The 14455-nt window shown below is 32.9% G+C and overlaps 2 protein-coding genes across 3 annotated transcripts; both read left to right on the top strand.

Annotated features, from left to right (window-relative positions):
* The first annotated feature begins 27 nt into the window (after window positions 1-27).
* LOC107408278 (probable cyclic nucleotide-gated ion channel 16) lies at window positions 28-4483 on the top strand. The gene is made up of 6 exons (XM_016015657.4): window positions 28-674; window positions 1048-1260; window positions 1406-1719; window positions 2085-2196; window positions 2992-3228; window positions 3463-4483. The coding sequence occupies exons 1-6, from the start codon at window positions 222-224 to the stop codon at window positions 4222-4224; spliced, it is 2091 nt and encodes a 696-aa protein (XP_015871143.1). The 5' UTR covers window positions 28-221; the 3' UTR covers window positions 4225-4483.
* A 4505-nt stretch (window positions 4484-8988) lies between these two features.
* On the top strand, window positions 8989-13609 carry LOC107405734 (aldehyde dehydrogenase family 2 member B4, mitochondrial). 2 transcript variants are annotated; one of them, XM_016012824.4, is made up of 11 exons: window positions 8989-9293; window positions 10029-10163; window positions 10328-10470; window positions 10568-10721; window positions 10816-11045; window positions 11164-11253; window positions 11890-12063; window positions 12149-12286; window positions 12603-12740; window positions 12838-12899; window positions 13040-13609. In XM_016012824.4, exons 1-11 carry the CDS (start codon window positions 9206-9208, stop codon window positions 13311-13313), a joined length of 1626 nt encoding a protein of 541 aa, XP_015868310.2. In that variant the 5' UTR covers window positions 8989-9205; the 3' UTR covers window positions 13314-13609. The 2 variants fall into 2 exon arrangements, with proteins under 2 accessions (XP_015868310.2, XP_024924970.2); XM_025069202.3 differs by lacking the exon at window positions 8989-9293 and adding an exon at window positions 9413-9429.
* The last annotated feature ends 846 nt before the right edge of the window (window positions 13610-14455 follow it).

The raw sequence follows: 14455 nt of genomic DNA, 5'->3' as shown, positions 1-14455 counted from the left end.
AAATGAGAAAATAATATTTTGGCGCGTTTTACCGGTATAACGGTCATTGCAAACCGAAATCTCAGGGAGTTTTGCTCTTCTTCTTCTTCGTCTACCACAAATCTCTCTAATCCCTCTGATCCACCAAACCCTAGCTTTTATTTTTAATTTCTCTCTCTCTCTCTCTCTCTCTCTCTCTCTTGGATGGCCATGAGAGTGGAAGCTAGAAGAAGAAGAAGAAGATGCACAGCTTCCCATCTTACCTTCCAGCGCCTTCGTCTCGCTTCCCCCATTTCTCAACCCCTTTCTCTCTCCGCAAGAAAATCCCATGGTGGTACCAAATCCTCGACCCGGGATCCGATTTGGTCAGCCGCTGGAACCAGATCTTCCTCATCACTTGTCTCATCGCCATGTTCATCGACCCCCTCTACTTCTACCTCCCTGTAATTTCCAAGTCCGATTCAGCTTGTATGGACATCGACATCAACCTCGGCGTCCTCGTCACCTTGCTCCGTACCTTCACCGACTTCTTCTATCTCCTTCACATTACCATGAAATTCAGGACCGCTTTTATTGCCCCGAGTTCCCGGGTTTTCGGCAGGGGTGAGCTTGTCACTGACCCAAGAGCCATTGCCATTCACTACCTCAAATCTGATTTCTTCATTGATTTCGCAGCCACTCTTCCTCTCCCACAGGTTGTGAAGAAATAAAGTTAGTGGTGTTTGATTGATGATATTTGGGCCCATCTTGGATTTTTCTTTTTTTTAAAAAAAAAAAAAAAATTAAAAATGAATTAACTTGGTATTGATAGTAATGTGTTTGTGAAAATGTTTGAACTGGGAAAAATTCATGTAGGATGTATTATAAAATGGCATCGCTTTTAATTGTTTCAGAAAATATAAAATGTAAAGATTTCCCATGACACCAATATGTTAATCATGTGAAAATTGATATGCTTATAAAGCAAAGATTCTATATTTATATATAATCCTATTTCATTAAATCATCATCAAATTGAAATTGCCTTTTTACTTATTTATTTATTTATTTTTGGGTTGCTTTTGGCAGATTGTTATTTGGTTTGTAATTCCCGCATTGAAGAATTCAACAGCCGCTCATGCTAATCACACTCTGTCTCTAATTGTTCTTATTCAATATATTCCTCGATTTTTCCTTATTTTCCCTCTGAACAGAAGGATTATCAAAACAACTGGTGTAATAGCCAAGACTACTTGGGCAGGGGCAGCTTACAATCTCCTTCTATATATGCTTGCTAGTCATGTAAGGACTTATTTCCCCATGTTTTGTTTCCTATGCATTGTTTAATCGTCTTGCTTACCTTCTAATGAATTCTTATAAAAACTTTCAGCCTTTTTTTTTCCCATTTTGTTGTTATCATCATTATGTTCTCAAATTGTCAGTGCAGGTAACTGGAGCTTCATGGTATGTGTTATCCATCCAGAGACAGTACCAGTGCTGGAAAATGGAATGTCGGAAGGAGATGAATGGCACGCATTCTCCTTCCTGTCATGCTTCGTTTTTAGATTGTACCAATAAGGATAATCCAGAACGCGATCTTTGGCTGGGCCGTACCAATATTGTTGTTCATTGCGATGCTCTAAATGATGACAGAAATTTCGATTTTGGAATGTTTGCGGATGCTTTTACTAGTCAAATTGCTAAATCAAACTTCAAGGAGAAGTATTTTTATTGCCTTTGGTGGGGTTTGAAAAGTTTAAGGTATTGTTTGATGATTCTACAAGGTTATTCACTGTCTGAATCCTTTTTGCATTTATATGTTAATACTTGATCATGCTAAGTACCAGCTGTCAAACTCTTCCATCTGTTCTTAAGCTATGAATCTAATAATATTTTACATGAAAATACAATTGGAATCTGGAACAGTTCTAAACCTTTTCTTTAATTATTTGTATGTCTATTTCCAATACGATACAGTTCTTGTTTACTAAAAAAATTTTTACTTGGCAAATTCTATTGGGAACAATCTTACTATTTTTGTTTCCTTCTTGTGGGTTTGATATTGCATGTTGAAATTCAACAGCATGCAGTCTGTAGTAATACATAACTTGATTCCACATATGCAGTGCATATGGACAAAATATTATTGCAAGTACCAGGAGTGCTGAAACATTATTTAGCATTCTTATTTGCACGGCTGGTCTCATTCTGTTTTCACATCTCATAGGCAACATGCAGGTATTGTCTGCCCTCCAAAATTATCATGTTTTCGCTTACTGGTTATCTGTTGAACTACTGCTTTAGTGTAGAAGTATTTTGGGATGTTTCTGTCTGATTTATGCCTTTTGGTTAAACTTAATTACCATGTGAAAAAGCAGAATATTCAATCTTTACAACCATCGAATAGAGACAGTAAAATAAAATGAACTTATAGGCCCTTGTTTGGCCTTGTACTATATTCAACAAACGTTTTATTAAGAACTGTTGTTTCCAAAAACTAGAAAACTGCTTTATAGAAGATGGCCACGCGAGTAAGTGTCTCTGCAAATTCCTTTGAGATTCTGATACCAATGTAACTTCTATTCTCAGTTCCACTATCTGGCAGCTTCTCAGATACATTTAAATCTACTAATTCACTGTCTGATTACTAGTTATTATGATTGATATTGCTTTAAGTTTTTCTATCTTCATAGCTCGTGAACTCAAGCTACATAAAAATATGTTTGAGGACCATTATTTTAAACCTTTTGAAGTTAAAAAACAGTAATGTGCTCTCTTGTGATCCATCCGTGAACCTTGAGATATAACTTATGTTAATGTTAAGCAACTTCATTTGCTCTTCCATTTCTTGCCTGTGAGCAATATTCTTTACACTGACATAGAAAATAAGCGGTTAAGGAGTTTTCCTTGAATATAGCAATTATATTCCTTTTATGGTTACACATGTTCGAGTTTGGGGACAGATAGTTTACTTTGATTTTGTTTTTGCCATGATTTTTACACTTTTCTGATTAAGCTAATGACTTCTTGTAGAGCTATCTGCAATCTACAAGTGCTAGACTTGAAGAATGGAGGGTCAAACGAAAGGATACAGAGGAGTGGATGAGGCACCGTCAACTCCCTCCGGAATTGCAAAATCGTGTTCGTCGGTTTGTTCAGTATAAGTGGATTGCCACAAGAGGTGTAGATGAAGAAGCCATTTTGCAAGATTTGCCTTTGGATATTCGGCGTCAAATTCAAAGGCATCTCTGTCTTGCTCTTGTTCGTCGTGTAAGTCTGGAGGATATGGTTGGTTCAGTTAGAAGTAATGAACCGATGCTCCAATCCTTAATACACACACACTTCCTATTTGAGTATTAAGATGAAAGAATTTACATCATAATATGTTCATATGATTATGTCTCGTGTATGGCTATTAGAAGACGGATTATGCTGCTCGATCTTACCATGTTGATAATATTAACTGTTATGGATCATTTGGACTGAAAGGTATTTTGTTTTCAGGTTAATTTCTTTGCACAAATGGACAATCAGCTCCTGGATGCGATATGTGAACGTCTTGTTTCATCCTTGAATACCAAGGACACATACATTGTTCGGGAGGGTGATCCAGTGAACGAGATGCTTTTCATCATTAGAGGCCAACTTGAAAGCTCCACCACTGATGGAGGAAGGTTAGGATTCTTCAATTGCATTACCCTTAGACCAGGTGACTTTTGTGGCGAAGAGTTGCTGACATGGGCCTTGATGCCCACTTCAAATCTGAGCCTTCCAACCTCTACTCGAACTGTAAGGTCACTTACTGAAGTTGAGGCATTTGCACTTCGAGCAGAAGACCTCAAGTTTGTTGCCAGTCAGTTTAAGCGCCTGCATAGCAAAAGACTGCAGCATGCTTTTAGGTATTACTCCCACCAATGGAGAACTTGGGGAGCTTGCTTTATACAAGTTGCTTGGCGACGGTATAAAAAGAGAAAGATGACAATTGATTTGGCAAGACAAGAGGAGTTATATTACGGTAACAATTTGGATAATGAATCTCCATATGCAGATTACAATGAGAGTGGTGGTCATAGTTCATCAAGGGATGATCACAGGGCACAGCATCTTGGAGCTACAGTTTTGGCTTCGAAATTTGCTGCAAACACCAGAAAAGGAGTTGCCCATAAGGTTGCTTCTCTTGACCCTGATGCCACCTGCTTAAACATGCCCAAAAAGCTTTTCAAACCAGAGGATCCTACATTTTTAGCAGACCCTGATGACAGTTGAGTACCTTCAATTTAATCACAAATACAAAAAAACTTAGTGGTAAATTGGGACTAGTTTAGATGCTTATGCACCAATTTACACCTTGCTGTAAGTATATTTGCAAGCTGCATTTGAAAAACTAGATACCATTGTTGTTGAAGATAAGTCTAATAACTTTTATTATTGTTAATGAAATTGGTAGATAGCTCTAGAGTTTTGGATGCTAAATCTATCAATGAGAAAAGTGCTTTGCTAGTGCAAATAGATGACATTATATCTCCTTCAAGGTCAGTTTGAGCATCATTCATGTATCATCTATTGTTTTCAAAGATCATATTGGTATTATATGGAAGCATTTTCAAATGTTGTTCAAGATCAATCTAGGGCTAAAATGGGCTGGACAGGTTTTGAAACTCAGCCTACGAGTCTATTTGAAGCCCCATTTTTCTTTAATTATTATTATTTTTTTTTGGACATTTGAAGCCCAAAGTTAAGTTGCGGTAAACGCATGAACTAGGCTTCAGAATAAATCTACTTGAACGAAGAAAAAGAGAACAAATGAACTAGGCTTCAGAATAAATCTACTTGAACGAAGAAAAAGAGAACAAACACAGATTTAGAAAATAATGATGTTTGGTGCTAAACGATATAATCGATGAAATTATGAGCATAGATATGCATAGATAATATATTCGATGAAATCGATAAAATCTTAAGCTTAATAATTATTCATAAATACAAGCCAGCTGTGTCTTGGTGATCAACTAGAGATCAAAATGTCCTGTAATCTGGACAGCATGCTAATCAGCCTAGCTTATTATATATGCTTGTTGGACGAACCTAACTGTTTTCCATTTGTTTTTTGTCTTATGTTTTCCTTTTTTATTTTTATTTTTTTATACATCCAAATTGAACCGTAGACCAATCCTATATATAGATATATTTTTCTGTTTTAGGTTGAACTTTAATTTCGTTATGTTTGAAACTCAGATTCTACTACCCACAAAAAAAAAAAAAAAAAAAAGGAGAGAGGAAAAGTTTTAGTTCTTAACACAGTAGGAAAAGTTTTATTTCTTAACACTTGGAAGAAATGAATCTACTAGCGTTTGATTTAATATACCAATTATTTTGCATATTGTTTATATTATTGTTGGTAATTTATTTGTTTCAATTTGAAAGAAAGTTGGCGGATGGATTTATTCTATTTCCATTTTATTTTGGTCGAGTAGAAGTTGTATTAAAAAACAGCATGAAGGATATTACTTCATCATGGTATGGCCATTTTTGGGTTATTAACTCTGTTTTGTCTTATTACCAAAAATAAAAGAACTCTTTTTGTCTTTGAACCACGTTCTTCATTGTACTTTGATACAACAATATTTATCGGTTCAAAACTCTATGTTTTTGGAATCTGATGCACTTTCAGTTATCAAAGCTTTGAACTTGAAAGATAAAAACATTCTTCATTGGGCTGCAGATAGTTTCTTCAAGAATATCTTTTTGTTCGTTCCAAACTTTATTTCTGTGTTTTTTGTTTGGGCCCCTAGGTTGGAGAATAGATCGGCCCATTTAGTTAGTCAGTGGGGGGCCTAATCACTTGATTAGTGGTCCTGTACTGGTACTATCGTTGCCTACACAGTATACTTATGGAAGCAATCTAGACTTTGTTTGTCTTAGTATTTTATTTTTTTTTGGTTTTAATGAATTATATTTTAGCCCCAAAAAAAAAAAAAAACGACAACTAATATGATCCAATTGTTAATTGGTTAAATAATTTTTAATCAAATTCAAACTAATTTCAATATGAAATTCAATCCAATAACGATCGATTTGGATTGTATTAGATAATCGACGTAGAATTAGTTTTGGAATATTTATAAATTTTAGATTTTAGACTTTTGGATATTAGGTAGTTGAAACTTTGGATTTAACCATTTTTTACTTATGTGAAATGGCCAAATCTTTTACTATAATCTCTTAACAATTTGAAAAATGAAAATATTTATGCTTTGAATAAGTAATATATTTACAATTATTTTTTTTAACTAAATAATGCAAACAAATATAAATATTAAACAAAATAAAAAACAATAATAATTTACTAGCTATTTTTGAAATATATATTTTTAATTAGTTGTATTTTAATTGTTTTGGTTTGAATAGATTTTATTGAAATTTTTTTAAAAATCAATTCAAATTAAACTGATTATTGATTTTGAATTTTTAAAATCAATCTACTCTAAGTATAATGAAATAATCAATTCCCACAAGTTCAATTGCATTGGCTTAGTTGGTTTTATTTTTGGCCTTTTGATTTTGAAACTTCAGTTTTTGGTACGCTTTAGTTTTTAAAATTATTTTTAATAGTTTTGAGGTATTGCAATTGACCTATTGTAAAAAGATATAATAAAATTACAAATTTTAACTACTCTACAATATTTGTACATATCACATCAAATGCACAGTACACTACAAAATTAAAAACAAAATGGGTAAATATATTGTCTCCCTAGACAGTTACGTCTTTTGCACTTTACCAACTAAATTTTAAAAAGTATCATATTACTAATTGAATTATTTTGTTTTTTTATCACTTTAATCGAATTATGCCATTTTAATAAATGAATTCTATAAAATTAATCATTTACAACTTATGTAATTTTATTGAAAACAATTTTAATCTTTGCATTTTATTTTTAACAAATATCTACGACCTAATTTCACCAAATCTATTTTAAAAAAACTTGAAAAATTGCACTAAAGTGATAAAAAAAATTAGTAATTTAAAATAATGTGATATTTTTTAAAGCTTAGAAGGTACAAAAGATATAATAATTTCAGAAGATAAACTATATTTATCCCCAAAAAAAAAAAAAAATAATAATAATACAGCTGTTGACATGGTTTCGAGACTAACAATTCTAAAAACACTATATTTTTTTATGCTTTCAATGACTGCCTCGAAGTTGTACAGTTCACATGCCCATGTTTTGTCAAGTATTTCTTGTACTTAGTCTAATTTTTAAGTTATAAGATTGCATGATGGTAGTTAGATTAGTCTAATTTTCAAGTTATAAGATTGCATGGTGTTAGTTAGAGCAGGTGATGTAGTAATTAATCCATGGCTTCGAGATTCCTTATATCAAGGACTTTTTTTTTTTTTTCCAGATATTATTATTTGTATGGAGGTTTTCAAATTCATGATCTGTTTTGTAATTGTTTCTTAACAAGTAATCAAAAACAGACTTTCTTTCACTTGGTAGACCGTCAATGAGAGTGAAAAGTAGGGTTTGAAAATTGAGTTGTGGAAAATGAGACCCATGTAGCTTTCATTAAAATTTATCAAAATTTTAAATAAAAATCAAAAAAATTTCTTGTAAATTTCTTACAAAATCTATATAGAATATACAAAATTTTAATAAAAATATTCAAAGAATTCATTTAAAACCAAATTCTTAATCATTTTTTTTTTTAAATATTGGAAAAGATTCGCTATACCTATTTATTACCTCTTTGTAGAATTTTTTTTTGCCCTATAACATGTTAGCATTTAAACAAAACCATTAAATAATTTAAGTACAGATATAGAAGTAGGACCTAAAATCAGGAGAAACAATGCTTTCATTACATGATGCTATTATATTCATTTTAATAACTCAATTTTGAATCCCTACCTTCCCTTCAACACAAATTACCAACTTTCTTTAACTTTATAATATTCTTGCCCAATAAGTTAAAATGATATAACCGATCTGACCTACTGATAACAATTTGTTTTGATCAAAAAGGTCGTGGTCTAGTGATGACAGCTAAAGTACCACTTATTTTATTTTATTTTTTAAATCAAAATAGCCCTTGTAATTTTACAAATTTTGGAGTTACTAACACTTACTTAATAGAACAGTCATTTTTTATAAAACGTAAATTTATTAAATATTTTATTTAAACTCATACAAATTACCTTTACTTAAAATTTATACTAAATGAAAAGAGCTTAAGTAAACAAGGATAAAATTTCTTAAAATTTTTAACATTGCCAATTGATGTAAACAACATAATAATTAAACTAAAATATAAAAAAAAATTCTGTTATTATCATAGATAATTATGAAAAATTTATTATATGATAAAATTTAATTAATATATTTAATTCTATTATTTTTATACTAAAATTTTAAAAATAAACTATTTATAGTATGATATGTTATATAGATTTCATTCATAATCGATTATCAATTTTGATAAAAAAAATATTTTTTTATTAAAAAAAGCTATTTCGGAATCTCATTAAAAATTAAATGAAAAAAAAAAGGATAATTTTTATAATAAATTTATATTGAAAAATAAATTTGAATGGTAGACGCGTGGAACGTGACTAGGAGAATAAACCCAAAAGTAGATGAGGATGAGAGAGAAGGTTAAAAAAGAGCCAAGATATTATGTTGGTTTTGCCTGTCTTCACTCTTCACCCGCAATAAAAAAAAAAAAAAAAAACTTTTGCATTTTTTAAATATTTCCGAAAAACATATATTTATATTTTTTAATTATTACCTTTTTTTGTTTTTTCAATATCAGAAATTATTGGTTTTTGTGCTTCAATGTCCTCATCATAATATCATCCGATAAAACAAATTGAATTGTCTTAATGATGTAGCAGAAAAACCAAATTCCAATTTCTTAAATATATACATTTTTTTTTTCTTAAAAACCAATAAAGCAAAGCAAAGCTCTATTTTTGAACCTTTTTTTTTTTTTTTTATAAATTATTTTTTTGAGTTGAATCAGTGTCTAGTGGGGGTCCAAACATAATGGCCTTGGCATCTCCAACTTAGAAAAGCTTATAGTGGGAGGTTGTGTGTGAGAGAGAGAGAGAGAGAGAGAGAGAGAGAGAGAGTTTTGTTGCTTTGCAGAGTTTTTGGAGGAACAGAGGACTCTGTTTTCTTTTTCTTTTTTTCCACAAGAGAGAGGATAAGCTTTTTTACTTGAGATTTTCCCTGTGGCTATGGCAGCTCGGAGAATATCCTCGTTGCTTTCACGTGCCGTTTATGCTTCTTCTTCTATTGGGCCAGCTTCTCTGCTTCTTTCTCGAGGTTTAACATCTTTGTCCACTTCTTCCTTAGTTCAGCTTTCATGGCTTCCCTTTGTTCATTTTCAAAAGCTTCTGTTTTTGTTTTTCTATTTTTTTATTATCTTATTTTGTTTTTTCCAGTTCTTTGATGATTCTGGGTACTACGAGCAAATTTTTCATATTTTTCTGCTGCATGATTGCTTTTTTGGAGTTGATATGGTTTTTTTTCCTCTTTTTTTTTTTTTTTTTTTTTTTTAATTGTGATTGAAGAAAGGTTTTGTGGTATGGAGGTTCGAATGTTCAGTGGGAATATCTGAAATCTCTCAAAAAGTTGATAATACAAATGTTTCTTTCACTGAGGAAGTTATGCCCATGGCAATGGAAAAAGGAAAGCAAAAGTTGAATCTAATATTGTTGTTTCAAGTGTACATGAAAAATGATGAAATGGGTTAATTATTTATTTATTTCTTTATTTTCTGGTTAAGATTTCAACCTTTTTTGTTTTATCAACTTTTATCACTATTTTCTTGGCAACCAAACAGGGACAGAGATATCTATACATAAAAGACAAGTGGGGAACAAAAAAAAAAACAAGGATTTGTATCTAAAATAATGAAACAACTTGGTTCTGGAATTTCAACCTAAATCATGTCACTCTGATTGGGTCTTTTTTTTTTTTTTTTTCTTTTGTGTTTTTGTATCCCTTCAAAATGTCTGACAAATTTTTGCATTAAAAAAAAAAAAATGTGATATTCAGGAAGAGGTTCAGTGAGAGGAAATGGTATCAAGAAGTTCAGCACTGCTGCAGCAACTGAAGAATTAATCATTCCACCAGTTCAGATAAGCTATACGAAGCATCTTATCAATGGACAATTTGTAGATGCTGCATCAGGTATTACTTTCTTCATCAAAACAACAATAATTTCACGCTTCAATTCCTTTTCTTTTTCACCGTTTTACCAAAGGTACGAAAAAAAAAAAAAAACAGAATCAAACACTCGTAAAATCATGTAATGGAGCTAATGTTTGAGATTTCATTTCTTTTTTCTGTCTCAGGAAAAACATTTCCAGCTCATGACCCTCGTTCAGGAGAAGTGATTGCTCATGTTGCTGAAGGTGATGCAGAAGATATAAACCGTGCAGTTTCTGCTGCACGTAAGGCATTCGATGAAGGACCATGGCCAAAGATGTCACCATATGTAATTACCTTTTATGTCATTTCAATTGCTATATCCAGTTATACATAAATGACTTTGATCATACATTTATATCAATACTTCAATACTATACTTGCAGGAAAGGTCACGGATACTGTTGCGCTTTGCTGATTTAGTTGAGAAACATAGCGATGAACTTGCAGCTCTAGAAACATGGAACAATGGGAAGCCTTATGAACAGGCCGCCAAATCTGAATTACCATTGTTTGTTCGTCTTTTCCATTACTATGCCGGTGAGATATTAGAAATGAATTCAATGTTGTTTGCAACATTTGTTGTTTTGACAACTCATTTTACCAATTTTTTCTTTTGTCCCCTTTTTAATAGGATGGGCGGACAAGATCCACGGACTAACTGTTCCAGCTGATGGAGATCATCATGTGCAAACGTTGCACGAACCGATCGGTGTTGCAGGGCAGATTATTCCATGGAACTTCCCTCTTATCATGTTTGCTTGGAAAGTTGGTCCAGCACTAGCATGTGGTAATACTATTGTCCTAAAGACTGCTGAGCAAACACCTCTGACTGCTCTCTATGTGGCAAAACTTTTCCATGAGGTTGGATTTTTGCTTGTCTTGGTTTTCCTCAGACTGTGAAAGAACATGGGTATTGTGTTTCTTTTGATCTTCCTAAGGGTTTCCACTTGTAGACTTACCAAAGTATATCCTGTGGCAGGCTGGTCTTCCCCCTGGTGTTTTAAATGTAGTTTCTGGCTATGGACCAACTGCCGGTGCAGCTCTTGCCAGTCATATGGATGTTGACAAGGTATTTTTGGAGAGCATTTGTCATGCCTGGTACATATTTTTCAACATTTTTCTTATGGATTAGCTCATGGTTATCTTTGCGTTAGGAGGACGAATATGTATGTCAAATGTAATAATCTATAGACATGCAAGCTACCTACTTTGCTTGATATAATTGATATACCGGTTAGCTTCTTTGCATTTTGTAACGCTGTATGGGATTCCTTCTTGTTACCTTTCGATAACAGGAAGTAGTGCATTCAAAAACAATCATCAATTGTCTCTGGAATAAAGCAAGCATCTGAGCTCATACATACTTGCCCTGCAATTTCTGGTCCCTTCTACCCCCACACCCCCTCTAGCCTCTCTCATTTGTTCCTGTCAAATGTTAAACTTATAGGACGAGAAATGATACGTGATGAATTCATTATGTATTACTTGGATACTTCAATTCCAGTTTTCAGAACCATGCTTCTTTCTCACTTGTCATTTCTGACTGTTGGGTATATTGAACAACGTTGCCAATGGTAACAAATGTAAACTTTACTCTATAGAATATAAAAATGCTGATAGGCATTACATTCAGTGATGTTTATACCATTTCTCTATGCTACTAAATCCAGTCTTATTTGATAAAACATTTTCTTCTCACTTGCAGCTAGCTTTCACAGGCTCAACTGATACTGGAAAAATTGTTCTTGAACTGGCTGCAAGAAGCAATCTGAAACCAGTAACGTTGGAGCTTGGAGGGAAATCACCATTCATAGTCTGTGAGGATGGTGACATTGATAAGGCTGTTGAACTTGCACATTTTGCTTTGTTCTTTAATCAGGTATTTTTCAATCAATTTAATGGAAGTCATCTTGTAGGATGTGAAAACATGCTGAAACTTGATGAAATGCTGAGTTAATCTGCAGGGACAGTGTTGCTGTGCTGGCTCTCGTACATTTGTACATGAACGCGTATATGATGAATTCCTAGAGAAATCAAAGAAACGTGCTTTAAGACGCGTTGTTGGTGATCCCTTCAAGAAGGGTGTTGAACAAGGGCCTCAGGTACTCTTTCTTTGTCTTCCCTGTGCATATCACTATGATATTGGAAAAGTCTTATGATATCAAATTCTTGTCCCAACATTTTCCGGTTTCTATTTCATTCTTTTACAGGAATGAAACATCAATTACAAATCGATAGATGAGTGTTTCCTACATTGTTAACCTCACAAGCTTGTCATATGATTATGTGTTATTAATTCATAGTAAAATACTAAAATTTCAATACATGTTTCAAATACAAGTGAAATTATTTTTGTATTTCAAATACAATATCAACTTATTAAGAAATGCTGCGTCTTAAACCTTGTGAAAATCACAGATCGATGAAGAGCAGTTTCAGAAGGTCCTCAGGTACATAAGATCTGGAATTGATAGCAATGCTACCCTTGAGTGTGGAGGAGGAAGACTGGGAAACAAAGGCTACTTTGTCGAGCCTACCGTTTTCTCAGATGTTAAGGTACTTTATTAATTATCAAACTGCAACATCTGCTCAAACCAACATTTGCAGGAAGGAAACATTTTATTTGACATGAGATCTACTTGCAAACTATCAGGATGACATGTTGATAGCACAGGATGAGATCTTTGGACCGGTACAATCAATCTTGAAATTCAAGTGAGTTAGAAACTTCCAGAATTGTATCATTGTATTCTAAGTTGATGCTTTGAAGCCAACAAAAGCAAGGCAATGCTTTTTTAAGTTGGTCTAATAAACAATCAATGTATCATTGAAATTTCCTCTACTCTTACCTGCAGGGATATTGATGAAGTAATAAAAAGGGCAAATGCAACCAGATATGGATTAGCAGCTGGGGTTTTCACCAAGAACATCAACACTGCCAACACCCTGACACGTGCATTGAGAGCGGGGACTGTGTGGGTCAATTGCTTCGATGTATTCGATGCTGCAATTCCTTTCGGTGGGTATAAGATGAGTGGGATTGGAAGGGAAAAGGGAATCTACAGCCTCAACAATTACTTGCAGGTGAAGGCTGTTGTTACTCCTCTGAAGAATCCAGCATGGTTGTGAAAAATCACTAATTAAGCTCCACACCAATGTTCATCTCCATCCTCTTTTCTTTCTTTTTGCCCTTTTTGTCTGGTTTTTCGAATAAGGAAATCATATCCCTTTTGTGACCATGTAAAGTAGCTGTCAAACTTCCACTAGTAACCGAAAACTGGTTTGTCTTTTAAGACTTCCTGAGGTTTTATCTGCATCAATCTCTCTCGCTCAAATTGTACTGATGCAATGTTCTTGTATATCATATCTTTGAAAATTCCTGCTATATATGGATAATACAGAAAGAATATATAATATTAAATTAAGGAGTCTTTAGAGTTTATGATCAAATTAAATTCAATTCCAACTACTGTATGTACATACTTGTTATAGCTTTTGGTTATGATCAGAAAGAAAGTGGCTCTGGAAACTTCCATAACCAAAAGGTTTACATTTCAATTTCTTTCAACTAATTTTTTTTTTAAAAAAAAAGGACAATGAACAAAACAAAACAAAAAACTCTTCTGTAGCAATGCGCTGCTTAGAATATGTCATTTTCTGAAAAATCAATGGCATTAATTAAGTAGATATTTGGAAAAAGAAGCCACTCTTTTGGAGCTTAGATATGTAACATTATTTTCATACACTAACTGGCTACACCTGTCTTCTCTCTTCTTGATATATAAATAATATCACCAAAGCTCTTTTGTGAAGAGAACTGGTTTAATGAATATTTTATGGTTCTTATATTAATATAATAAATCAGACTAAAAAACCATAATTATATATGTAAATATATATAGTTATAGTGATGCTGATTGCATGCACAAACGCGTTTTATATGTCGTCGTATAATTGGTCCACGTCTAAAACATTTCTTTCTTTTTCACAATCATCACCACAGTTTTTATATTTAAATAGCAATATATTACAAATGGTTTTTTTATTGGCCACACAAGTGAAGATGCTCTTCAATTCCTTGAAGCTTCCGAATAGGATATAAGAAAGGTATATGTTGTGCATGAGAAAACGACCCAAATGACTTCTTACCAAACGATACAAGTAGAAAACTAATATCTTATATAATGCACTAATTGCTTAAATTGATTTGGATCATGTCCTATATATACTATTCATCGCAGGCTTTTTTTTTTTTTTATCTTAATCATTAA

This window comes from Ziziphus jujuba, chromosome 2 (genome assembly GCF_031755915.1).
Source record: "Ziziphus jujuba cultivar Dongzao chromosome 2, ASM3175591v1".
Classification (NCBI taxonomy): domain Eukaryota; kingdom Viridiplantae; phylum Streptophyta; class Magnoliopsida; order Rosales; family Rhamnaceae; genus Ziziphus; species Ziziphus jujuba.
Note: the sequence above shows the minus strand (reverse complement) of the source record. Positions and strands in the feature narration are given on the sequence as shown.